Raw genomic sequence first — 27,031 nt, forward strand, 5'->3', positions numbered from 1 at the left:
TCTTGAACAATGAACTTTCAGCAGATCAAGAAGTGGTCAGTCAGCCTGCCAAAGGAGCCTGTTTGTTAGAAAAGACAGGTTATAGGATTTACTAATTTGGGAGAAAAAAAGGTACTTTTTTGGACTTCAGATTACTAATGAAATACATTTCTTTCATTTCTTTACTGTTCTTCCCTACCTCTTGCCCACTGCATGTGATGAACACAAGTGCACAAATACACATGTATCGGGGTGGCGTTGCAGAATTAGTCACTCCCATTGAGTCAGCCGCAAAAAATAATTAGAGATACACTGCAAGCAATATGGAGAAGAGGTCATTTTTTGGTCTCCCAGCTTTGATCATCTCTCCTCAGCACTGCTGTTATACAAAGCTGTTTGCTGTGCTTCCTTGCACAAAGCAGATGCTTGAACAGAGGCTCTGCCCTCCTGCTTGGGTGGCTGTGTGCGGGACAGGCTGAAGTCTGGTGCTTTTTCTTTTGGAATACAAGCACAAGAGATGCAGTCAATTATTTTCCCTAGTATCATTAGCAACCATAACGCATGAGGGAAAATGAACGAGGGAACTATACACAAGGCAATCACTTGAGCAATAGAAGAGCTTGTCTGAGCTCTGCCTTCCCTCTGCCCTCCATCTCGTGCTGCTGGTGCATGTTCTCTGCAGGCACCTTCTCAGCCTATCACTGGGTTTCTCCCCCCGCTTGCTCTCAAACATATGATGATGGTGTGAATTAAAAAAGCCAAGTCACATTATTCCCATGAGACACTGGTCAGGTTCCCAAAATGGTGCTCTCTGTGCGTAGGCCGAGGGAGCTAATTAGCTTATTAACTTCCAAGGTCAGGATCAAGCCGTTAGATGGAAACCTGTTTTGGGAACAGACAGCTTGCAAGGAAAAGACTAAATTGCCCTCTGACATCAGCGTCAGACTGAGGGAGTCATAAGTGATTCAAAAATGTCTTTAAAGACTTTCACACTTTTTCTTCCGGCTTTTTGTAAGCAATTTGGCACCCACTTAGAAGGCTGAGGATTGGATATAGGTGTACAGATGCTCTAAATAGATGATTTGTTTTGCTTCAAAGTGCAGTGATTTAGGTTTGAAAAAAAAGTGATATTTTGTGTGTACGTATTCCTTAGAACACTGGTTAAACCCACATCAATCTTGTCTGTAATTGCTAGCGTAGGGGTTTCAGAAAGCCAGAGCTGTGATTAATGAATAGGAAATGCAGCAGGATAATTGTCCCTGACATCTTAATGCATTTCAGCCCAAGCGTTTTTTGACAGACAGAGCTCCTAAGGTTCAGTAAAAGGGACCTCACAGGTTGCCAACTGGTTATTCATGGCTAGAACCAAATTACACTGACATTTTGCTCCTGGGAGGTACTCAGGGGAAAAAGATCTGTCAAAAGAAACTACCACACAGCAACTTGAAGTTTGTGCCACCAGCTCCTCCTTGGAAGGCCTACAAAGGCTTGAAGAAAAGTCCAAGTTCACAACAGAGTATGAGTAAGATGTCTGGTGTCTTTAGCCCCCTCAACAAGCAGATTTAAATAGGAAAAGTCAGAAAAAGATTATGACACCAGTGACAAGACAGCAGCAGTTGAAAACACTTTCACTGTTTTCCCCAAACCATTCTGAAACTGAAGCAAGTATTCAACAATATTCATTGGGATTCATCTTACATAAAATTTTAAAATAATCTGAATAGACAAAAGCAATTATTTCTTCCCTAAGACTGTACTAATTTTTCCCCACTGATTTTTGACACAATTCAGGTTCTCTAAAAAGTGTGGAGACCTCTGAAGACTTTCCAACTGTTTAAGGCAGTTGGGACCATAGAGGACATCATTAACCTTGAATATGTCTTTGCATTTTGGCATCTATCAGCTGCTGAAATAACTGTCTTCACCTGTTATCCCTCCTCCACATGCCCCAGTACAAGGTCAGTATAGGAACAGCCCGAGTTACAAAGGCATTTTAATCACGGCACCGCTGAAATCTGCTCAGAGCGGGTCTGGGTGACATGACAGCCAATGAACTGGGAATACCAGAGGTCAGATATTTTAGAAAATAATTCCCAGAGGAGGTGAATTCTTCCTGGCTAACATATAAACAAGAATATATTAAATGTTATGCAAACTGTCTCTTGAAAATGCTTCTATTGACAAAGTGGCATCAGGAATTAAATATGCTTATCTGTCTTTCTGGCATATCAGTCAGCGCTTGCAGGAAACACGACAACAGGAGAATTACAATATTTGCAAGTAAAGAAGTCATCGATCATCTGTCACCTTGTACTAACTATAGCCATATGTTGCAAAAAAGGGACCTTTTATTTTGTTTTCAATTGGCCATATTTGGAAAACAGACAATAAATTTTTAAAAAATTACTAAGGAAAGACTGCAACCCACTACTGAGGGGCAGCAGACATGCTTTTGCTGCAACACGTTTAGTATCAACCAGTTTGGGAAAGAACTATCACAGAAACGCTTCCATTTTGCCATCCAATCAAGTACAGCAAGAAGTGAACAGTGCTGGAACGACGCATGGAACCTCTGTGGTCCCATGGAGCGGCCAAACATTTTTAAGACCATTTCAAAAATTTGCCAATGAATACTGGAAAAAGCTTGCTTTGCAGCCACGTGTGGAGCACAGTGGGCTGTTCAGGGAGATGAGCTTAGCCCCTGGAATTTGGTGGTATGTGACTTTCTTCAGGCTCTTTAGACCTGAACCATTTGGGATGTATCTGTTGGACGTAGGTACTCCAGGGGAGACAACACTTCTGCAGGTGCCGTTCTCTCTGGGAACCATCAAAACCAGGCTGGAAGGGACACCGCAGCAGCCAGCCCACCCCCTGCCCTACAGCAGGATTAGCTGTCCCTTAAATTCACTTCGCAAAATCATCTCAGCAAACCAGAGAATACGGCCTCCTGCGCTGCGTATGCCTGGAAAATGCCTGCCTTTCTCTGAATGCCGTTGAATTAGCAGGCTGACAATAAACCACAAAAATCTGGACCCATCCACACTGATGGGCTGAGACAGCCTCCCTCCTCCACACCTGCTCTGACTCACAGCATCTGCAACACACAGTTTGAGCAACAGCCAGGCTCAGTTCAAAGGAGGGAACTTGCTCTTTAGCCCATACCGTGGACTGTTCTCTCTGCATTAATGAACCTCACAAAGCGATTACATGCAGAAGTCCTGCTGCTAGTAAATAATATGGGCAACTGTTATAGACCTTTAATGCCTTCAAATAGAAAACAGAACAGTACTGGGAAGGGTTTTTTCCTCATTGTGTTTTCCTTGCTGCATCTGTTCTTTATGCTGTTCTTAAACTGAAAACATTTTTCAGCCAAAGGTTGTTTTACTGTCCCATTCACTGCCTTGGTCGCTGGGAGCGGTCTCAGCAAGTCACACATTTATATTCCTCTCCATTGCTTGTGGGCTCAATCATCAAAGGAAATGCATAATGCAGGAAGACTGATGATTTGAAATGGGCCTTATGAATCCATCTTGATTAACTGGTCCACGAAGGATCTGCCCTGAACAGAAAGTCCCCCCGAAATGAGCCAGATTCTTATTTATACCCTGAACACCATGAGGAGCCAAGACGTTAAGTGGGCAGTGCAGAAGGCTGTCAGACAGTGTAGGGAAAACCTTGTTTCTTCATGCATGACCCTCCTCAAATCTGTCAGCATCACTTAGTTCCCTGCATGTCTCCTTTCACCCTTGTATTTCACTGCCTCACCTTTCTAAACCTCTGCCTCCTCTTCCCACACTAATGACAGCGAGTGGCATTGCTCCTTCTGGGACATCATCCCAGCTGCGGGAATGCCACAGACAGCAGCAGCGTCCTCTCCGTACCTGGACATGGACAGGCAGCCGGCCACTGCCCCACGCCTTCAAATTCTCTCTGTATTTCACTAAATTGGTATTAATTGCTGGCATTTGCCCTGCAGGGTGCCTCCTGCAGCATAACCGCGCCTTTGAAGCTGCGGTAACAGGCAGCGAGGGCCGAGCTCTGGGCAGGCTGCAGCTGACCGTCTCATAAACCTCCTTGTAGCCCAGCCACAGCAGAGCTTAAAATCTCCATGCCTTTGTTCTGCCTTGGTTTTTCCTGAGAGAAAGGACATTAAAGAGTCTCCTTGAAGACTGCCACATTTCTGAGAAACACAGTTGTTTTGTCTCCTCGCTCTGCATCTTCTGAGCCCTCCACATCTCCCTCCAAGACCAGCAAAGCTCATCTCTGAATGAGGCGATGGAAAATGCCCCTTTCTCTTCAATTGCCTGGGGAAGGCTTGTTGGCTGAGCCTAACACAGTCCCCTCACCCCAAGAATGAGTGTTAGGGTTTTTTAGTCCCTTTCTGCCAGGGATGAAGGGACTGGAGTCTATTTTTTTTCTTTTTTTTTTTTTTTTAATGAGTCGTGCACTGAGATATTCTTTTTTAAGCAAAAAGCATTTAAGCAATTCACCCTGAGCTTGGGAGGGTGCCACAGAAACCTGTGGCACCATCGGGAAACTGGCCCAGCTCTCTTTAGATGCTATCCATGTATGGCTTGCAATGCCAGACTGCTTCCTGCTAGCACATTTTATGATTATAAGAAACTTTGCAAAGCAAAACAATTGCTTCTGAATGGCTGTAGATCAGCTGCGTGAATTCAAAGTGGCTCCTGTCATTCCAAGGTACGCCAGTGTCTTTCTGCAGGGAGCAAGAAGTCGACTGTTTCCAGACGGAGCATTCCTAATATACCAAATTATCTTCAAGCTTTACTTCTCCAGTGAAGCATCGTTCCTCATTCCCATCACTTTGTATTAATAAGGAGGGTACGTCAAAAAAGAGCCCATCTGCTCAAATCTCATTCCAGCATGCCTTCCAACAGGAGAGGTCTTCTTCTCTTCTGCAGAATTATTAATATGTCAAATCTCATTGTGGCAGCAAAACATGTGAGTCCTCACTGTAACACAGAAGTAAGTGAAGAAGGAAGGGAAAAGAAAGATGGGAAGAGGGGACACTTTCAGACAGGGTCTCAATCCTGCAGTTTGATAAGTCTATTTTGTCCTGGTCTATCAATGCAAAGCAAACTAAGTCAGGTGAGGATCCAGACTTCAAGGACATTGGGCTGGGGATGACCAGTAACTTTTTTTGGTACACCTCTACAGGCATAAGATTTTCTTTGTGGTATTATTTTCATCAGCCCTACCCTACTGCTGCAGCACATTCTGGATATAAATGATCATACACATCTTGTCATAAAGCTCGGTCTGGGCAGAGGGACAAATGCTCTAGGTGGATGTTTGTGCTTTAGAGAGCTTTCAGAGGAGAAACTGATTTAAAGGTTTGGGAAACGTGCCGTGTAGTGACAGATGCCAGGACTTCAATCAAAGGTACAATTAAGGGATGACCTGATCACAGCTTACAAGGACCAAAACGTCAGTAATGGAATATTTGGTCTAGCAAACAGAAGCACAAATCTGATGGAAGAAGCTGAAGCTAGGCAAGTTTTGACTAGAAAAAAGTACTGATGAAGTCTCCATGAGGAAGTTACTATGGATTTACACGTCACCCCTTGCCAGTTGAGCTGGGGTAATGGATTAGGAGACTGCAAAAGGCTGAGGAAACCTGTTAGTTTAACACTCTCTTGCTGAGAGCAAACACATTTTTCCTTCCAACGGCTGTAATATAACCTGTCAGTTACTCACCTGATGCTCAGTGATTTTTTTTAAGCCACAGTAAGTCACTCATTAGCTACTGCAAAGATCCTACCAAGGTTGCTGTTCATATTCTCCCATGTGGGCAATTTTTGTATCAAACCCAGATTATTTTCTTTTACATGAGACACACTAATTCAAGCAAAAATTAGTTCAGGGTATTGCTGTGCCTTTTACTATCAGTAATTCAGATGAGAAAATGTTATAAGGGTTTCTTCTGCTTGATAATTTTTGAATCAGGACAGAAAAGCTGTTTGGAAGTGAAATGCAGACCTCAGAAATTTCACGGATATATTATATTGTCTTCCTCTGCCTGGAAAACCAAGTTTTTGCATGAGTCTACCTGCACCAACCTCTCAGAAAGAGGAAAGGTCTAACTGGCATAATTTTAGAAACCTAAAAATAACTTAGGACACCTCTTTCCAACATAAGAATATTATTCTTGCAAGACCAGGCATCTTGAGATCTTATCGGGACAAGAAGTTGATGCTGTACACATCCTTTTGGAAACTCCTACAAAACAGAGTTTCCAAGCAGCTAGCGATGCAAACCTGAGTATTGCTGACCTTGTTTGTACCTTCAGTGAGCGATGCTTCAGGGGGCAGGAGACAGTGTTAAGAACTGAGGGTGATTAAAATAAACGTGGCAGCTTTCAAGCTGATGGGAGACTGACAACTGCAACATTTTAGCTCCAGACAAGCTGAATCAGGGGCTTGGTGCAGGCAGCAGAGCCATCGACACATGGCCAGTGCCACATGTCACTCTCGTGCTGTGGCAGGTACAGCTTCTTGCACGAGGCTTGTGCCCAGCACGGGCACAGCAGACCCTCCCCACGCGGCCACAGCACATGCTGCAGGATGTACCCGTGCTGCATCGCTTTAGGGGAGCTGATCTCTGCTTGTGCTGGGGGAACTTTGCTCCCCAGGGATGTGGATGTCCTTTTCGACAGCCAGTTTGGGAGGGTATCCCTTCTTCGCTGTCTGTCCCAGCTGGCTGGTCTCAGGTCACCGTGTGTCAGCCCTGGTGGTGCAGGAGTTCTCCCTTCCATTTTTGCAGGGAAAAAATCCAAGAGGCCCATTTAAACCACAGGTGAACTGGATCAAACTACTAGATTTTGCCTGACTCCTGCACAAGCCACTCTGCTGGCAAAGCTGCTGTGCTGGTAACCTGCAAAGCCACCACGACTGCTTGCAAAGTGAAACTGTCTGTGGTCTAACGCAGCACTGACACATGCTGATGTAAAATGGCAGAGGAAAAAATGCTTACCTCTGCTAATCAACTCCGTTTTTATCTTTACTCTTCCCTGCTACCCCTAGCATCAGCAATCTCATACACTCATCTATTCAACTTCAAATGAGAGCATTTGCTAAAAGAACGACCTGGACTCATGCACCAGGAAAGAAAAAAAGACTAAAACACTGTATGTGGCAGCTGTCCTTCAAACTTTTCTTTTAAAAACAGGTCACACGAATGTCACTTATTTTAAGACAAAGATTTTCCTCTGCCCAAGAGAGCTCATGTTCTCTCACTACTGACGGCAGCCAGCCTACATCCCTGGCATAGGGCAAACAGATACACGAAGCCAAGGTTATGGGGAAAAAGTCTGTAATATCAAAAGAAAGGAATCCCAGAAGTTTCTAAGCTTGCTCCTCTGATGGTATTGACTGTATTTCTTTTCTTTGTGGTTGTTACACTGAATCAAAGGCTGAGAACAAAGCTTAGAAAAATAAGACTCACAAAACCAAACACTTCTTAAAGTTGCCAAACCAATTTGAGTTCCAAAAAGAAAAATAGAGATACAGAAAGAGAGAGAGAGAGGGAGAGAGATTATTGCAACCCCCGCAGTGCTGGTACACCTGACAAATATCCAGGCTGGCAGCTGGTAAAAGATAATGGGGGTAACTCTAATGGGTACTGGTCGAGGGCCAGGTTTTCATGAGTTTGCAAACGCCATAGACAGTGCCAAATTTGCCTCAAGGAGAGGCAGGGATGCTCACACGAGCCCTACCCCTGGCAGTGATGTTGGAGACAGACCTTTGTGGGATGGGCAGGGCTGAGGAGACAAGACAGGTTGTGTCTTTAACAGGCATAGCAGATTCGGAGAAGGGTGTTTGCCCACGGCCTAAGGTGCAGAACGGTTTCATTTTGTTTGTGAACACAGAAATATTATTGTCTCACCTTGGCAACAGCAATTTCACTGAAAAAGAAAGCTGTTCTTGCTAGGAAATACTAGCTTTCATTTGCTGCTACTTGTCAAATTCTGGTTGGTGCTTTACTACAGCTCACCCGGCAGCAACCGCTGGGCAAACAAGTGGTGATTAATGCAAGCCAGTTCTCCTCTTTGTTCAGGAACTGTCTGTGACCAGACAGGGAATTCCTCCATGTTCAAAATGGATGATTTTTGCAGGCCTTATTCAGCCTGCGCATTGCCTTGCAAACTCACTTGCTTTGCGTTCCGGATGTAACCCCAGTTTGGAGCTGCTGTAACTGGGCAGTAGTGTGCTGCTGCTTGTTTTTCTGGCTGAGTATAGCTCTCTGAACAAGCATATAGCCAAAAATAAGAATTTGAGTGAGGTTATCCATAAATATTTCCCAACGTTCGCTTCCAATGTGTCATTTCCATAATTATTTCCCCATGAGAAAGCACCCAAGAAGGTCAGGCAGTGTTGCAAAAGGCAGGTATTAAAAATTCCTCCCCTTGCTCCAGCTAGCGCAGGTATGTTGGTGGCTACGAACCAGCTGAGGGCTCACTTGACTTGTGCAAGGCAGAGCCTGTCCCAGCCGGGGCTGGGAGCCTTATCTTCATATAGGATGAGAGTCCTAAAATCAGGACTCCATCAGTCAGCACAGGGGACAAAAAATAACTCATTTGGAAATGTTCAGGCACTTGCCATTTTTAGTTCTTAATTTATTCTCTTATGACCCAGTACTCCAGAATGAGCCACTTCCACAAAATCGGGCTGTTTTCTAGGCGTGCGGGTGTGCACATGAGGGTACGTGTGTGTGTGGGCAATGCACGCCCTGTCATCTTAGGACTTGTCTACTCGGGAAAATGTGGGGTGTTTAAGGTCTATCCACTATGTGTATGAGTCAGTGGGAATAAATTATAGCATGTTACACCCTCTGAAGGCTCTAATCCAGCAATGAGATGTCCTTAGAAGAGGGTAAAACCTGCTGTGATCTCTTGGATCAGAGCATCCACACTATGGTTTAACCCTGGCAGATGCCAACTTCCCACATTCTGCCAATCCCTTATAACATCCCTGGCCATCCCCGCAGAGGGAGGCTTCCTGTCCTGCCTCACTGTAATAACGGTCTCAGGAACATGGGATCTTCATGGCCTTTTTGCCGTTCTCCTTGCAGAACTGATCAGCGAGTAGCTCCCGTGTGGGTGCAGCACGTCACAGAAACTGATTTGGCTTCTGCTGCCTGAACCTGCCCATGTGCATGGCAGAACCACAAAGCTTGTTCTGCCCTGGGAAGGGCCTTCTTAACCTTAGTCTTTTTTTTTAAATAGTTTTCCCATGTTGTCTGACTATCCCCTCCTCTTTTTTTTTTTTTTTTTTTTTCTTGTCTCTGGAGTTTGACTCTTTTGCAATGCTGGGTTTTAAGGAGCAGGAAAGATCAAAGGAAAGAACCCGAAATCCTTTCGCTCTTCTTCTCCTCCCAAATCAAAGCTGCTTGAAAAGCACAGCTAGTAACAGTGGTTTCTGGAGTCCCATCAGATCCTGTGGGTCCCGGGGACCCAAAGCAGCCCCCTCTGAGCCATGCCTGGGAGGCAGAATCTCCCCGCGGAGGGGCTGGGGAAATGAAAAGCCTTTTGCTCTGAGTTAATTATTTATAATCCATGTTGGCTGAGTATGCAGCCTTTTCCAGCCAGCTCTGTCCTCTCAGCATTTGTGCAAAGGCTAAGAAAACAAATTAAAGATGGGAAAAATGTGCTTTCTGAGGTTGAAGGTGGGAGAGAGTAGCATCATAAGACAGAGGGAAATGTTCTTCATAACTTCAACACCCGAGTATTAGACCACCTCATGCCTGTAATGTATTTATCCTTATGAAACCGTGCAGGGAGAAGTAGTGATAGCATTCTCATTTAGCCTTCCACATGCGTATACATAAAAGTGCACAGACACGCACACTCCAGCTACTCCAAATAGCTTCCCTGCTTAACTTTAATGAAGGGACTTTCAAAAACATCTGAGGATTGGGACCTGGGTTACAGCAAATAATATTTTTTTAAAAATTATAAACCGAAGTTATTGGCTGCTCTACAGTTTGCGTGTCTCCCCCTGCACAACGTAACATTTTTAACTTTGTAATTACATGGTAGGCACCCAGCAGAAGCGCAGGGTCAGTGTCAGGCCATCGTGGGGTAATTATGTGGCCATTTTTGTCTTGTAAATTACAGAGTTATCTTGGGACTGAGAGAAGGAGAACCGCAGCAAATGCTTGACTAATTGGTAGTTTAAAGTTTAATTACCCTGGGCCTGACGTGCTGCCTCGCAGACGCAGCTGCGGGAGGGAAGAACGGCTCCAGACCCCGCTTGGACATGGCGGGTCCTGGGGGAGCCCCAGGCTGCTGACACCAGCCCGTCCTCTGCTGTGCATCGCCCCCGATGGACGGACACATCTGGGGAGGAGAGGCTAGGAGCTCTACTGTGGAAAACCTCCAGCTCCCTATGGATTGAGGCTATTCCTCTCTCTTACCTCTTCCCAAACCTCCCTAGGCAGAGAAATTCTCCAGTCTCCTAGGACAGGACAACATATTGCTTCAGAAGGATAGCCCTTCTGCTGCCCAGCACAGCTCTGTCCTCAGGCAGCACCTCCCTGCCTTAAAGGGAGAATCCTTTCCTTAGAGAAATCTTTAAATCCAATTCATTCCTCAGAGTCATGACAGTCAGATTTGATTTGGCACCAAGTTGCAGAATAGGTACATATTTTATTTTTACTGGAAGGTCAGAGGGATCTTGGTGCATCGTCATTAACATTAGTGGGACTCTGAGGATGGCTGTGAAACACTTCACTTGGGGGACACACACTGAAGTGGAGTTAAAACTAGTTAGAAAATGCCAGATGTTACCAATAGTCAACAACTTCTTGGTGGCCTGAGTGAAACAAGCTGGGAGGGCAAAACCAGGACCCCAGGTGCCCATGACATGCAAAAAAAGATCATTATCACAACAAGCATTAGTTGACAGTTGGCTTAACTGGCTTTGAAAAGATGCAGATTGAATCTGGAGGGGGAAAAAAAAAAAAAAAAAAAAAAATCCAGCAACCTTGGAGATACCCTGGAGATAATCTTGCTGGCTCAAGACAGAAAACACCACAAGTGAGAACGCTGCAAAGGACTTTGCTATTTTTTTCTACCCAAAAGCTGGATTAGAAAAAAGATTTCCAGCTCAATAACTGTAAGTATAGTGCTTTGCAAAATATGAGATACTGAAAAAAAATGCCAAGGAGGGAAACTCACCAAATTTGCCAGAATGTAGTGGTACCCGTTCCCATTTTTTTCAAGCTTGATGATCTGGAAGATGAAAACCAAGGATATTTAGCAGAGACCAGCTAAGGAAGTAGAGCTTCATTTATCTACCCTTCCTCCCTATTTTTCCCCGATGAGACTGTTTGGCTGAAGACAGGAAGACAAAGCAAAAGAAAAGTTCACAATCTTGTTAGAGGAAGGACAGAGCTTTCACACATGATATTTGAGCAGCAAGTCTGAAATTAGACAGGACAAGATCCCCGTGCAGATTCCACAGGCAGGGAGAATAAACTACCTGAACCAACCTGTTTCCTGTGGGCTCAGGGATAAAAACACAGTGCGTTTTCTAAAAAAAGGTTAAACAAGATTTATATTTCAGACATTAAAGGAACAAAGCGGGGAGCTGGGATCCATTTGTCCTGTAAATGCGGCTGAAACACTGAGCAAGACTAAAGAGCTATTCTGCACATCCTCCCATCTAGAGTCCCTGCCGCAGACACCTACCTGGGTGAGATGTCAGGAGGTTTAGAATATAGGGCAATTTTTTTCCTGTAGTGCATTGGGATAGCTTCAAGCCACATCTCCAGAACAAAGCTGCCTGGGCAAGTCACTCAACAGAGGATTCCCCTTGCAAGTTCATTGAGATTATTTATATCTTCATACTCATGGTGTCCCAATATATGCTCTTTGCCACTTACTCCTTTCTCCCTGATGCCTGTAGAGTTAGGTTTTTATTCTCTTTTATCAACACAATTGCTTATGGGTCTGTAACATTTGAAAGTTTCTATGCTAGCTGGAAAAGTTTCCCTTGTCTAGGTAGAAAGGCACCATCTGTTGCAGGGTTGCCTGTGATTATGGGGGACAGGGTCATTGATCAGATCCCTAGCTGTCTTTTTCTTCCTTGATTTAAAAAAATACAGAAAGAATACAGCTAAAAATCACATTATTCTTGCTGACTCTGGATTTCCACCAAAATTCCTCTCCACTGATACCATCTGCATTTGAGCCCATCCACATGCAGAAAGAAGACAGTGAAAAAAAAGCCCAAACCAGCATGCCCTCAGAATCTGTAAAAACACAAGAATTGCCAGTTTCTGAGAGAATTGTGCTGTTTCCATAAGGTTTCTTTGTGGGCAACACTACCTCTTACTTCCATTGTTGTATGAATTGTTTCTGAATTACTGCCTGCATTGCTAACGCTCAGGCAAAATCTGCACGGACAGTAGCGAGGCCAGAAACATCCTCACAGCCAGAATGATAATAAAATGACTGTTGTGTTGGATTCGACCAGAGGTCGGTCTACCCAGGACTTCGTTCTGATACCAAGCTGTAGCAGGTGCTTGAGAAACATCAGACGAGGGCACACCCAGACTGATCCTCTCCATGGGACAGCACTCCCGGATTACCATGAGCAGCTATTTAGGGATTGCCAAATGGATTATAAATGAGCTGACTCTTGGTCTGTGCAACTGGTTCATCTGCCTTAGCCTTTCTCTGATGAAGTGCTCTTGTATGCACATTAAACTCATCTGGTTCCTAACATTAATGTGGGGGCGGCAATTAACTCCAATGCCGGCTTCATTTAGTAGCAGTTTCTTACACAACTAATGTCAGCTCCACCAGCTTCACTGCCCTGTGGTTCTCCTCACACGATCCCTCAGTATAGCTTCTGCTGAGCAGTCTGGAGCCCTCAGAAAAAACTCTGTATACCTAAGGCTATAAAGATATATACTCTTATTATGGGTATTTTTCTGAGTATCTTCCATAGCCAGATCTGAGAAGCAAAACCAGACCCAACTTGTCCCCTTCCATTCATCAACAGAGACCGACCTTTACAGTAAGTCCCAGACCTTGTGGGAGGAAGGAGCATCTCCGGGGCACTGGGATGTCTGAGAATTACGATCCAATTCCCCATTTCTCCAGTGTCAACAATAGCTAGTGCTGGCTCCTTCTGCCCAAACTCTCCCTTTGTTATTTTATTAGGTGTCAGAGTCGATGAACCGGAGAGGGCTGCCATCCAGCTTTCCCTGAGCTGTTAATCTTGCAGCCCATCCACCTGAATTATGAGGCTTGCTTCCTGTGTTTTACACAGTTATTTGTGATCTTAATTTATTTTAGAATGCTTGCTCAGTCCTAATGTGTCCGCACGGCGGTAGCAAGCTGAGGTTATAATAGCATTTATCACTTAGCCTGAACGTGGTGAGAGGCTGTGCTAGGCTGCATGCTGATAGCTCACTTGGGCCACCTAGGTTTCATTACCCACTTCTTAATGGGCCAGTTTGACATCTATTAGAGAGAAATCCTCTCAGAGTGAAACAGTGGCAAAGGAGAAATTCCAGTTATTCATTTTAATGAGGGACAAGGAAGAAACAACACAGGGCTTTGATGGAATACAACCTACCACTTACTTATCCCGTTAAGGCTACACAGTGCGGCCCCACAGATATCCTGCCCTGAACCAGGGCCTGGCTCATAAACGACAGTTACTTCGGCAAAGATAAATCATGCCCTCGAGACATGATACAGAGAAATCTCCAAGAAAGAAACCAGGTCATTTTCCCACGTATCATTAACACATTGAGCACTGGCTCCTCTACAGCTACGGTCTCAGAACGCGAGGACTGCCTTGCTGGAGTCAGCGGTGGTTATTGGTGTTATGTATACAGGGTGGGAAGAAGAAATTAAAAGTGTGTGCAAGCACCAGTGTGTTCGTGTGAGGGACTGATGCTAAACAGCCATCCCCAGCTCCTCTGTCCACCAGGGAGCACAAACTCACAGCCATGGAAAGACAGACAGGCTTGTCAGTGAAGAAGATAAATGCAGCCTGAGAGGCTGAGACAGCTCTTTGAACACCTCAGACACTCAAAGAGGCAGGGCAAACAGAGCAGTGACATCCACGCAGAGCCTGCTGGTGCGGTGAGCTGGCTGCCAGCCCGAGTTTAAGTCCCAGCTGAATTTCACATGATAATGAGCTGAACACTATCTTTGACCCCCTCCGGTCATCTGCATGTTGTGAAAGACCTGGCATCCCCTGCTTACCCTGGGATAACTACCTCTGCTCTCAGAAATCCCCGTGGACTCAGAACAAGAAGTCAAATGAGGATAAAAATGGACTATACAGGTCTGAAAAAAGTTATCTACAGCCCTGTCCCTAACGGGAGCATTACCTCCTAGGCACAGACATCTGTTGGAGTTGCTCTGTCTTTAATGGATCTTTTTTACAGCATTGCAAAACAAATATAATCACAAGATCTGGGTTTTTTTAGTGTTCTTGCAAATAGCTTTACTTACATCTAAGTTTAACTCTTGCTCCAGTTGTGTGAAGAAGTTTGAAAGAAAGCTTATTTTCCTGTTCATATTAGGAAAACGAGATAATATTTGACTACAAAACTTGACCTTCTGTTAGACAAACCAGGCTTAAAAAAACAATATCATTAACCTTAGAAATCTGATATACGTTATAGGAAAGCTTGTGGAAAAGGCAAATTCACTGCCTAGGTCCTGTCAAAAATTTTGTTCAACTGCAGCTACTCTGTGGTCAGAGAGAAGACTTTACCCTTCAGAATAATCTGGTCTCTCCTTCATGGGCATGATCTTTACTTTGAGATTAAAACCTGCTACCTGCTTCGTTGTTATATGTAATGGAGTAGCACCCAACAAGGATGGATTGTGCTCATCGCTAAGCCATGCAGCTGGTGAAATGGCAGTCCTTGCCTCAGACAGTGAGCAGCTGAAGTGTGAGACGGGAGATGTCAGGTAGCTTAGACGAAGCTAAGGTAAGCACGAGGTGTGAAGCACGAGGTAAGAGTGAGCTGGTTATGAGAAGTACAATAGCGGGAGTCACTGCACTGACTGCGCGGCTCTTTCTAAGCCATATGGGACAGGAGTCCCAGCTGTGGGGAAAGCCTTGGCTGTAGGTGTGAAGGGGAAAGGTATTAAGGCTGGAGTTGAAGAGGGGACACAAGCATGGACTGAGACCTGTCCATGGGTTTGCATTGGTCTCCTGTCCACAGAAGTCCATATTCAGGACTTAGGGAAAGCATTGAGGGAGGCATGGAGGAAAGAGGATGGGGAAAATTTGGGTCTGCACTAGTGGGCGACCTATCTAGATTGAGGATGAGTAAGGCAGGGCACACAACGTAGCTGCTGAGTCCTCTATTGCATATCCCATCTGCCTTGTGGCCATGAGCTGACAAAACAGCCAGGATATGGCTAGGAATGAACCAGTCTCTCACTGTAAGGCACAAGAGGAGCTTGAAACATCTGATCCTGCTACAGCCTGGATGCCCTGGGAGGATGCTGAGCTCCAGCCTGATCTGGAGACAGTGCTCCTGAGGACACTACGGATGTACCATAAAGCTTCTCCATCTCTGTCCTGCTGGCAGTGGTTGTGAGAATTTGGTGCAGCACATGGAGGCTGGAGGACCGGGAGTCTGGCAGTGCCGATTCACACCTCCACCCTAACTCACAGGAGGTGGGAAAACCAGATAAAAACTCAGCAGAATAAGGAAGTGCCACGTCTTGTGCACGCTGCTTGGAAGAATTAGCACAAAGTAAACTTGTCGGAGAGTAAGGGGGTGTAAAGGGCTCAGCAGAGGAGTCAAACAAGTAGGGAACGTGGAGCAGCAGAGCTCACTCAGCGTGAATATATGGGAGCTCCTAGTATTTATATGGCTTCACAGTTTCCACAATAACACAACGGAGAAATACCTGCAAGCTCAGCAGCCTGCTGCCATACACACATGCCACATCCAATGAGAGCTACAATGAGACATGGATCAGACAAGAATGGGGAGAACTTCTCCAGGAGAAACAACCTTTCCTGTCCTGCATGCAAGACCCCTCCCAGAAGACCCGCACCAACACAACCTTGCTAAGAATGATGTTCAGCCTCTCAGATTCACAGTCCACCACCACCAGCCTTTCCTTCTTCTTCTCCAGCTCCTGGAAGAGCACGCGGTAGCCCTCTTCTGTTGTAGTGAGGATGTTGACAGCAGTCACCTGCCAGTTCTTCTCGGCTGCGGTGTCCAGCACTTTCTGTAGGACTGACAAACCTGTGATGGGAGTAGAGGGGGAAGAGGACAGTAAGGGGCCAACCAGGTTTTAGGTGTGCAATGGCATCTTCCCATCCTTCTGACAGCCTGCGTAGCTGCCTCAAGCCAGGCTGGATACAGCATTGCAAGAGTGCAGCAGAACTCCAGAGAGCAGCTAATAGTCTAGCATCTTACCCAAACACAGCTGGGCTAGAATTAATGACTCCTGCTTTTTCTGTCCTAGCACTGGAAAATAGAATGATTCCAGGCCTAGTTTTCCTTTGTAATCAGCAGATCAGTCTCGTTGATCAGGCCCTGCTGTGGGATTCAGATAAGAGCTCTAATCCCCATCTTCTTGTCTGTCACTACCCAGCTCACTTGATTTCTTTGGGCCATAGTTCCCTTCTCATCTTTGATCTGTTGAGGCTCTATGCTCCCAGGGTTAGGGACACTCTCAGCAATCACAATACACAATCATATTCAGTGTCCCTGTCTCTCTCGGCAGCATCTCATCAGAAAACTTCATTATTTTTAAAAGGATCTTGCCTAAATTGCATGCACAGCCTTCCAGAGGAGATACACATAGTCAGCACTGCTCTGGAGTTCTGCTAGACAACCCTGTCTACTGCAGTCCTTTTGGGATATTCAGCGTGCCCATGCCTCGTGACAACAGAAAGTAGGGTGGGATGCTTTTACACCTTCTCCTTGTCTCTTAAGGTCATCCTGTCCCTGCAAGGGCTAATGATAACTTCCAGGACAGAGCTGTGAATCACCATTACTTCTGCGCTGTCCTCCACAAGTCCATTTTGCTCTCGGCCTCCAAGTCTGGAGCTTTAAAGGCATCTGAGAGCTGGGGAAACTGAATCACAGAGCAATGAGCTCACTAGCCCTGTTCATGATTTAGAAAGTTAGATAGTATCTTCTAAGAACCCAATAAAGGTTTCTGTTATTTTACATAGACAATTAACTTTCACCAACACAGGGAACTTGGAGTTTTCCAAGCTACCTGCCAGAAACACAGACAGGTATCACAACCGGGTGTGGGCTCAGCTGAGACCTGAGCAGCTGTCAGTTCACATTTATAAATGTGGGACTCGGTGGCTTTGAGTTTGACAGGTCTATCAATATGGGACCGATTCAATATAAACAATTTCCCCATTTGAAACTCAAACCGCTTACACATCAAATATTTCCCTCGTGTTGATGGGGTTCAGACCTGATACTATGAACACAGACGTACTGGATCAGGCTAACGCTTCATCTAGATTAATGCCCACCTTCAGCAGTAATGAATATTTAGAAAAGGAATAGGGGACATGGAAGGCATAGGGTGACCCTTCCTTTAGCCATCCTCTCAGCCTCCAGCAACCCACAGTAAGAAGACTTCTTGAGGCAAAGAACTCTATGTTTAATTGCCTGGTAACCCTTCCCATGTACTTGTGACTTACCCCGGTCAGCATCATAAATGTACACAAACTTCTGCCAGCTGTAGTGCTCGATGACACTGATGAGGGCATCCTGGAGCTCTGGGCGAAGCTGGAGAACAAACTGGTTGGACGTTTCAACAGGGAAGCTTGGCGTTATGAAGCAGACGTGGAGAGCCCCACAGAAAGACGTGAGCATGTTAACGGTTCTCCTCTCATAAAATCCAAAGATGGCGTAGACGCCCTTGGAGAACTGTGAGCAGACTGGAGGAGCAGAGAGAAAGGCCGTGAGGGCAGAAGGACAAGGAGGTTTCTCAGGGAAGTCACCAAAATAAACATTTTCCCTGAGATAAGCTGTAGGCTTTCTGGACTAGATAACATTCCTTGAGGCCTGTGGGTTGGTGAATGTAACCCGTGAAGAACAGGGCTTGTGGCCATGGGGTGCTCTGCCCTTGATCTCCACAGACCTACCTCTGATAGGCAGAAGGGGCACAGGAGACTGAATTCAGTATCCTCAGGGCTCTGCTGAAGTTTTTGCTGCTTCTGGGATAAAATGTGTTATCTGAACAAGGGAACGCCCCAGCAGAAAAGCACAGTGGCTCATCAAGCCCTGCCTCTTTCAGATGGCAGCTGTCTGGCCCCTAGAGCTGTTTTACTATGGGGGAGAAAGGCTGCAGCTAGAGCTTGCTATTGCAGTCCCAGATGCATTCAAGGAGCAGAAGGAAAGCATTTGCATGATAGCACAGCCCTTTGCGGCCAATGACTCCAGGAGGAAACCATGGGTTTGACCTCAGAAGCTGAGACCACGCTGAGAGGGCATCTGAGCAAAGGTTCATCTAGGTTCAATACACTCATAGCACAGCTACAGGGAAGTTTGTCCCCAGGCACGAGCTGCTGGCACGGAGCCTCTGACACCGGGGGTGCGTTAGTGTTTGGGGACACCTGCGTGGCAGCTTCTGATTTCCTCACAAAGCCATGGTGGAGAAGGCTGTGGGCCCAGTGAGGTAGTGGTGGTGGCCTGGGAGGTCTCCATGACTAAGCTCTGAGGGTGCATGCTGGGTTGGCTGGCAGATATTTGTGTCTGATCCCAGCAGCTGGCACTGTGCTGTGCAGGGAGGGCTCTCTTGGGCTGGAGAGCCCTTACCGGGAGAGCACTTAATGAGATCATGGGAGCTGCTGGAAAAATGCCTCAGGATCTCAGTGAGGCAGAGAGAGTTCAGACTTTGGGTTGTAAAACTTAGCCCCTGAGACAGTCAGGCTCATTTAATATCACCCCTGTTTATGGCACATCCCAAGTTATCATCAATAAATCTCCAAGACGGAGGTGGTGGCAGTGACAGTGTTTTCCCTGTGTCAGAACTCCTGGCACTAGTGTCTCCTCCCGTTGTCACTCTGACTCTAAAGACCTTTAGCTGTGACATTTATACCGACTCCACACGTTACACATCACTCGCCAGCCATCCCTCCCCCCCCCGCAACAGAGTTCAGGGTGAGAAGTTGGATGTGACATTTTGGGGTCCCCTGGCAAGCATTCTGCACTGCTTGGGAATCCCTTGACCTGGTTTCTGCTGGTAGCTGCCAGCACCGAACCTTCTGCACATGTGGCTGGAGACAGGCTCCTAAACATGAGCTTGCTTCATCCTTAGCTGGGCTTCGTCCCTCCAGCGAGGACCAGAAGTAGTCCCCGACTGGCTTACAGCCATCCTGGATAAGATTACCTTGTTCCTCACTTCTCCACTGCCAGCATCAAATATTCAGAGGGAAGAGCAAGAAATCCTGCCTCCCACTGTGCAAAGCAAGTCCCCACTCCCATCTCACCACCAAAAAGAAGCAGCTGGATTTCTGAAATGGCACAAAGTGTCAAGGGCTGAGAACTGACTCTCATGACACTGGTGAGAATTTTTCCTTCCTCCTGGAGTTGAGCCCAGGTTTTGGGCATCCCAGCCCAGCAGTTTGTCCCTAAGGTCACCCATCCTCTTTTTGCCACTCAGTGTCTGCGATCTCACATACCTCAGCGCCCTCCTCCCTTAAGGGAATTTGTATTTCTGCGGGGCAGGGACCTCTTGCAAAACCCGAACTGTGATGGAAATAAAACCCTCTTGTCTTTATTTTCACGGCGGTGTCTCTCTTTGCAATCAGCAATTGCGTCTGTATCAGCTGGAGTCACTGCCCTCATCATGAGACTGACACATTCAGGAAGAAAAGTGGCAGACACAGATAGAAATAGTCTGAACATCATTTCCATGTGACTGGACCAGTGGGTCTAATGAACAGTGCGATATACCATATGTGAGAGATCAGAACATGATCTCTGGAGACCCAGGCTTTAGACTCACCAAATGATTAAAGTGACATTCTCAGGGCACCAGGACAATTAATAATCCAGACAATAAACTTAGCTGGCTTCTTTTGCTTTGTTTTAGACAACCATAGCTTCCTTGAATTTTATTTTCTATTTGAAATGAACCTATTATTTTTTAGATTTTTTTTTTTTTAACTCTGTGGCTCAGTCACGCTCAGGCAGCCCTCCTACACTGTTCTGAGACAGTCATCAATCCCAGCGTTTGAAACAGATTGCACCAAAGACAACTGGGAGAATGAACAGTCTTTATCATTAGCAAGTTTGGAAAAAACCCTAGCTCGCTTTGTGCTTTCAGACTAAGAGGAGCCATGGACAAGGCAGGTAATTTGGAAAAATAAAAGACTTGCTGAGGGTTATCATCCAAAGAACAACAAAGAAACTGTTGTGTCAATTAATCTGGAAAAATGAAAATAGTGAGAACTGCAGCCACCTTTCTGGGACTGAACTTGGCATAATGTAAAAGCGGTGGCCGCAAAATTATTTAAATCTCAGGATTATTTTAAATTACAGACGTTCCAAATGAATTTACCCAGCAAAACTAAAAAGAAGTTACTTGCCTTTTAATACACTAAGAGATAGCTGGAATTTCTTTATATTCGCTTTAATTATTTTATTAAGCAAATTTATTAACAGTTGTGTTCTCATTTGATTGCTCTGCAACTTCCTAATAACATACTATTAAGAATTGTATACCTTAACTAGAGGAAGAAAATATTTTAAACTCTTTTTGTTTTTGTAGTGGGGAGGAAGCTTATCAGTTTCTCAGCAGTCACTAGCCTCTGACTGATGCTTTTCTAAAAAGATTAAGAAACATAAAAGGGATAAAGATCATGCTGGAATGGAAGGTTCAAGAAGTTGAGCTCTTCTGCTCAATTGGCTGGTGATAACATCACACTTTGCAAGCCTCGTGCCAACTCCCTGTTAACAGCTGGATGGCCACAGACTGGCTTTTCCTACAGAAGAGAGTTGCAGTCAATCTGGTGATGAGGGTTAGCAGTTGAATTTGGACAGTTCAGCCTCTGAAGTTCATTCCTGCAGGCGGGAAACTGGCTGAAATGCAACAGCATAAATGTCTGCACATCCACGGATGTGAGCGTGAGCAAAAAGTGTTCACTTCAATGTAAACGCAGATATTTGTGATAGTTTGCATGTGCTATTCTTGGCCTCTGGGCTGCACAAAGGGAAAGAAGGACAGAGAACATCTATTCTGGACTGTAACTATGCTGTTATCTGTAATTAATTACAGAAAAGTTTTCCTCTAAACAAGCCCTCAGAAAATACAGTACATAATGATTGATAACCATGGCAACTATTACTGTATTCACCCTGATCCGTCTGGTATAATTGATGAGGTTGGGACTTCTGGCTGGGACATTCCCAGTGTGTGCTGCACCAAGCACCATGGACATCCCATATCCCTCCTTCTCCAGGCACAGGATCTCTCACTGAGGCCTCCTAGTGCCATTCCATGAATACAATAAGGTAAAAGCAGAGGCATTAACTTGATAGTCACCTGGTGACACTGGAAAGACAACCCAGTGACAATCATCTGCTCTTTGGACACAACTCCGCGGTGCCTGTTGCAGCCAGGTGAGGTGAGAGCTCCTCAGACTGCTCTAAAAACACTTCTAACTTACAGTAAATATCAAAATAGCTTTGTAAGTTAGTTAAAAAGCGACTGATGTGGTAGAACAAGCAGGAGGAGGCCTCCCCTCTCCCTCTGCAGAAAGGTAGTCATCGTGGAGCTGGTGTGGCCTTGAATTCAGATGAGGAAAAAGCACACGTGCTTCACTCGTGCTTGAAATCCCCAGACTCTAGGATTTCTAATCCTGCAATTTATCTCAAGTTTCTCTTTTCATATGGAAATATTCAATATAAAACATTTAAATCCAAGAGAGGAAACATGGAATTAATTGAAAGCACACGCAGGGTAGGACACCTACTTGGCAACTGAAGAGAGGCAGCTCTGGCCACCTTTGCAAATACTTCCAAGAAAAAGAAAAATACATGCCCACAACTTTAAATTGTACATTTGCTGTGCAGAAAGGGAAAGCAAAAGAGATGTTTCGAGTCTATAAAAATTCCTGGGAGACTTTTTGGCTAAAGCTCAGCTCTCAACCAGACACAGAGAGAGGAGATGCACAAGACCGATTTCTGTATTTAGGAGGGCCAGAGATATTTTGGAACTGGAGGTTTGATCTGATCTATGTGAAAGGCAGATGTCAGATACAACAGATATCTCATTTGGATTTTGGTAAAAACAGAAGGGAAACCAAAAAGTTTCTCTCAGAAATGGTCACCACAAAGAGGGACTTAAACAGTCTCGGCATTTGAGGGAGGAGGAAGGGCAAACGGGCTGCACAGAAGGATGGGAATGAGGATTTGGTCTCCAGGAGTGAAAATGGTGCAATTCTGCTGAGAATCTGCAAACAGGACTGCAAAAAATGGAACTGCTCCCCACGGACACAGCTGGAGATCCTGGCAACTGCTCATCTGCCATTTCCTTTAGAAGCAGAATTTTCACCATTTCACTGAGTTTAAGACTAGAAGGGGACATTAGATCATTTCTTCTGACTTTTTGTATCTCATGGACCATTAAATTTCACCCAGATACCCCTGGAGGGAGCCAATAATATGGTTTAGTTGACTCTCAGGAGACTCAACTGCTGCGTGCCTCTGCCAGAGAACAGAAGTAACAGACAGTGCTAATATCCAAAGCCACAAGAACAGTAAAAAAACTGATTAAATGAAATATCCCCAGATGTTCCCCACAAATGACTCATGTTCTCTGTTGCAGAAGGAGTCAAAAAACCCAGATGGTCCCTGCCAGATCTCAGAGCCCTTCACGACCCTGGAGGATGTCATATCTGAGGAGCATCTAGGAGGGAAGACACCGCACCTTCACCAGGAAAGCCATTCCTACAATGCTGAGCTGCAGATGATGTGAGGATTTTGAGCAAGCTACTCTTCATAGCCCAAGCAGGCAGGGAAAGAAAAAGGCAATTTGGAAACGTAGAACTCCAAGATAAGAAGAAATCTTTAAAACCACCCAATCCAGCACACACAGCACTTACTCCAGAAACCAAATTAACAAATGCTTTTTAAAAATTGCAAGATGAGTGTGGCCAGACTTCGAGTGTAATAAAATAGTCAGCTCAGTCTACTGTCCTCTGTAAGCTATTAAAGACTAGCCCCGCAATGCCTGCAGCCCCAATATCAGTGTGGCACATCCTTCATCTGCCCAAACCTCCTGGGACACAGAACCAAAACCCTCACTTGCAACAAAACATACTCATTGACAACAGTCGTGTCAAGGAACAGCGCCCACATGCTTTTCTTTGCTCACTTGGAGTATATGTGCGCACATGTGGGAAATAGGAGGGGGGATGTGCATGCGTAATTTATTTTTAGCATGCCCTGCCTGGAGGCGACCCTCACACAGTGGAGAACCTGACATCAGGTTGGTGAAGCCGGTGGAATTTCGATGAAAGAGCGCTAGTGTCTGCTTCAATTAGGATCAGCTCAGCTTTCCTCCCAAATGTTTGTCCTCACAGTTCTCCAGTGTGGCGTAGGTGCCAGAGCGCATCTCTTCAGCACATCCCAACGACAGCATGTTCCCACAGATTTTTCTAGCAGGGGAAAGCCAAATAGATTCTACACTCCCCCATTGTTCCACGCATGTATTTAGCTGACAGCAGATACGTCCCATTTATTTGATCAACTGCAAATCAGGCTGATGTGATATTACAAGAAATATATGTTTCTCTTTCAAATATATAAAAGACACAGAAGTGTGCTCCCTTCCATCATTTTCCTGCACTGCTGCTCTGAGGTGGTGGTGCTTCTCCACCTTGGAAGCTGGGAAGTTCTTCATCTTTTTACATCAAGATCTGCTTTCCTTCCCTCATATTTAAACAATAATCTATGACAGAGCTGCTCATAACTGTTTATGCTGATAGCTTCAATTTTTTTAGTTAAATTTGCCTGCCTGACAAATAAGTCTTAGTTTGCCTGGCTGACAAATGATAAGTTTCCCTTGAGATCAAATTGGATTTGGGATACTTCTTTCTCACATGCCGCTGAGTTTAAGGAAAGAGAAATAGCATGGTGCTTTTGTCAACAAAAATAAACAACATGGAGTCTCTGTCATTTAAGTGCACTTCTGAATTATAATCACAGTGGTGGAAGATATGGCCGCGGGAAGTTGACTTTAACCTTTCTGTCAAAGGGACCAGTTGAAAATCATAGCTCTTCCACTTGTGTACTTCACATCTTGAAACCTCTTTTTCTTTTTCTGCTAGAGTCTTCAAATGTAGTTCTTATCCAGCATACAAAAAGGAAGAGAAAATTCAAATAGCAAAGGTCTTAACATGGTCACTGAGCTTGTTGAAAAAAGGAAAGAAGGAAAAAGAAGTTGTTTGACAAGACTTTCCTTGTTTGCTTTGCTTGTTTTTAAACATATTTTTACTTTGGGGATTGCTAAGATTTTGTTGAATCATATAAAATGAAGAATTAAATATACTGAAGGGTTTCCAGTCAATACTCAAATTATTTCTGAATAATGGTGGCACTTTTAACAGGAATTAGGTGCAGATCCCCTACATGAAACACTCTGAGATCATGAGCATCTTTTAACAGGTCCTGGACAAGAACCCAACGGAGATGTCGATATGTATTTGCTGAGACCTGGGACTTCTGGGGTCACAGATTTGGATGTCCCCTTAAATAAAATGTCAGTTGACAGTTATATTTTCTGGGTAGCCTTCAAATGATGGCTAACCCATAGAAAGAGAACAGACACACCTCTGGAAAGGACATGATGCCCCTCTCAAGCAGCATTCAGACTTTGCAAAAGCCCATTCCTTTTGTGGGTAGAATTAGGTTATTATTCTAATAGGGACAGGTTGGCTAATGAAGGTCCTGTGGTTAACAGATCAGATTATGTAAAGGGGAACAGGCCCGGTGCCATCTCTGTTTCAGGTTTGTTATCTAATCATGACTTGGATCTTTGCTTGTGAGGTGGAGGAAGATGACTGCCCCTCTCTGAGCCCCATCTGTTCCAGTCCCTCGGGTCAGAGGCTGCCTCTTGCTCCACACTCGTATAGACCTAAAATAAGACCATATTCTGAGCTTGAAGCACTGATGCCATGCTCTCAAGCTGTGTTAGGTTCTTGCTGTCTACTGCCTTCATCTCTCCAATGTCCCATATCAGAGCCACAGCTTTTCCACAGCACTCCCTGCTTTCATAACTTTTTTAAAACAGAAAAGATACGTAGAAGGACTTTGGTGCCTGGAAACAATTCTGCATTTTTCAGCTCTAATAGAGGATCTGACCTTTCCACCTTGTCTCGTTTTTAAAATGGGAGTCTTTTAAAAAAGATTCTCTTTTCCTACATGCCAGTCTGGCTCATTTCTGGGGTACAGATAGCTGTCAAACCATGGCAAGCAAACCCAGCTGGAATACAGTCTTCTGAGATCCTTTTATGGCACATTATGTCATTAAAAATCATCATATTTAGTTAATGAAAAGTACATCTCCTGCTCCTGGAGCCCAGGGATGTCCCACCTGTGGCTCTTGAACCTTGCATGGCTTTTGAGCAGTTTGACATTTACACATGTGCCAGAACTGTCTTGCACTGCCAGCAAGCCTGCGCTGGCAGCAGGGCTGCTGGGCAGTCCGCCTTTATGCTGTGTCCAGAAAGAAGCAAGCAGAAGACGCTGGCCGTGCTGGGTTGCCTTGGAGCAGCGGGAGCTCTACAAAACCAGCTACTATCTCCTGCTCACAACCCTCACCTTGAGGTCCCCTGCCTCTCCCCCAGAAGGAGGGGGTGATGCCTCACAGGGCCCCCAGCTGCAGATGGATGTTGCCATGGGCCCCAGGGGCTCTGGAAGACCAGCTATCCCTGCTCTCACCTAACCTCCTACAATGAAATAGAAAACCGAAAATTTGTCCTCATTGAACTCTCCACATCTGAAGCAGAGTCATAAATATTAAAGCAAGATTACTACAAATGAAAAAGTGACAGTGATATTATAAAAGGAGGTGAGGGATGAGGGTTGAACCAATTTTGCTTTTGCTGCTTTATTAGATGGCTTTTTGTATTATATTGGTCCTCCTGCAGATAGTGCTATACTAGGAAAACTAAATACCATATCACGGTGCAGCTTTCTGCTGGGGAGCGTGAACAACAACGGAGGAAAAGAACAAAGCACCAAAACCACAACATGTTAATACGGTACATAGCACACTGCTCTTAGGTCAGCACAACATTTAATTCTGGGCTGTAAGAGCTGAATTATTAAAACAGAGTAAAAGAGGGAAATGAGGGGTGGGAGGGGGGAAGATAAGCAGTAGCAGGAAGTAAATGTGTCAGATAAAGAGCAGCTCACTACAGATGAAATGCGTTTTGTCTTTAATAGCTTCTTTTCTTTCCCTATCCCTAATACATTATATCTTTTCCCCGCATTTTTTCTAGACATGAAAGTCTGCGACTGTCTTCAGTGCAAGCCTCAGGTTCTGATGAGGATTTTGTAAGTCTTGAAACTGTTTGCAGGTCGCAATGCAAAAACTGGACTACGGACTTTCCTTGGAAAAGTTATTCCAACATTAATGTTACTTCCATTGGGGAAGGAGGGTGTTAATGTCTACCTCAACAACTCCTTTTTTAATCTTCAGACATGAAAGTCTGCGACTGTCTTCAGTGCAAGCCTCAGGTTCTGATGAGGATTTTGTAAGTCTTGAAACTGTTTGCAGGTCGCAATGCAAAAACTGGACTACGGACTTTCCTTGGAAAAGTTATTCCAACATTAATGTTACTTCCATTGGGGAAGGAGGGTGTTAATGTCTACCTCAACAACTCCTTTTTTAATCTTCATCCCGATAATTACAATTTTGGTCCCGTGTCCCCCTGCTTCATAAAACATCTGCATAGATATTCCCAAATTTTCTCTAGTCTGTGCTTTTGCAGATGTACCAGTTTGGAAGCCAAACTGATGTCTCAGTCTCTCATGTGTTCCCTGTGGCATT

The 27,031-nt window shown here is 45.0% G+C and overlaps 1 protein-coding gene across 3 annotated transcripts in view; it reads right to left on the reverse strand.

Annotated features, from left to right (window-relative positions):
* The window catches only part of GRIA1 (glutamate receptor, ionotropic, AMPA 1), a 125,229-nt gene that overhangs the window by 46,160 nt on the left and 52,038 nt on the right, over positions 1-27,031 (reverse strand). For 2 of the 3 annotated variants that reach the window (XM_009575188.1, XM_009575187.1), the window contains exons 3-5: positions 17,667-17,906; positions 16,055-16,239; positions 11,177-11,230 (exon numbers count right to left, since the gene is read on the reverse strand). In XM_009575188.1, coding sequence (XP_009573483.1) covers positions 11,177-11,230; positions 16,055-16,239; positions 17,667-17,906 — 479 coding nt within the window. The remainder of the gene's footprint in view (positions 1-11,176; positions 11,231-16,054; positions 16,240-17,666; positions 17,907-27,031) is intronic. The other variant, XM_009575189.1, reaches the window with a different exon arrangement.

The sequence above is a fragment of the Fulmarus glacialis genome, unplaced genomic scaffold, assembly GCF_000690835.1.
Source record: "Fulmarus glacialis isolate BGI_N327 unplaced genomic scaffold, ASM69083v1 scaffold9533, whole genome shotgun sequence".
Taxonomy (NCBI): domain Eukaryota; kingdom Metazoa; phylum Chordata; class Aves; order Procellariiformes; family Procellariidae; genus Fulmarus; species Fulmarus glacialis.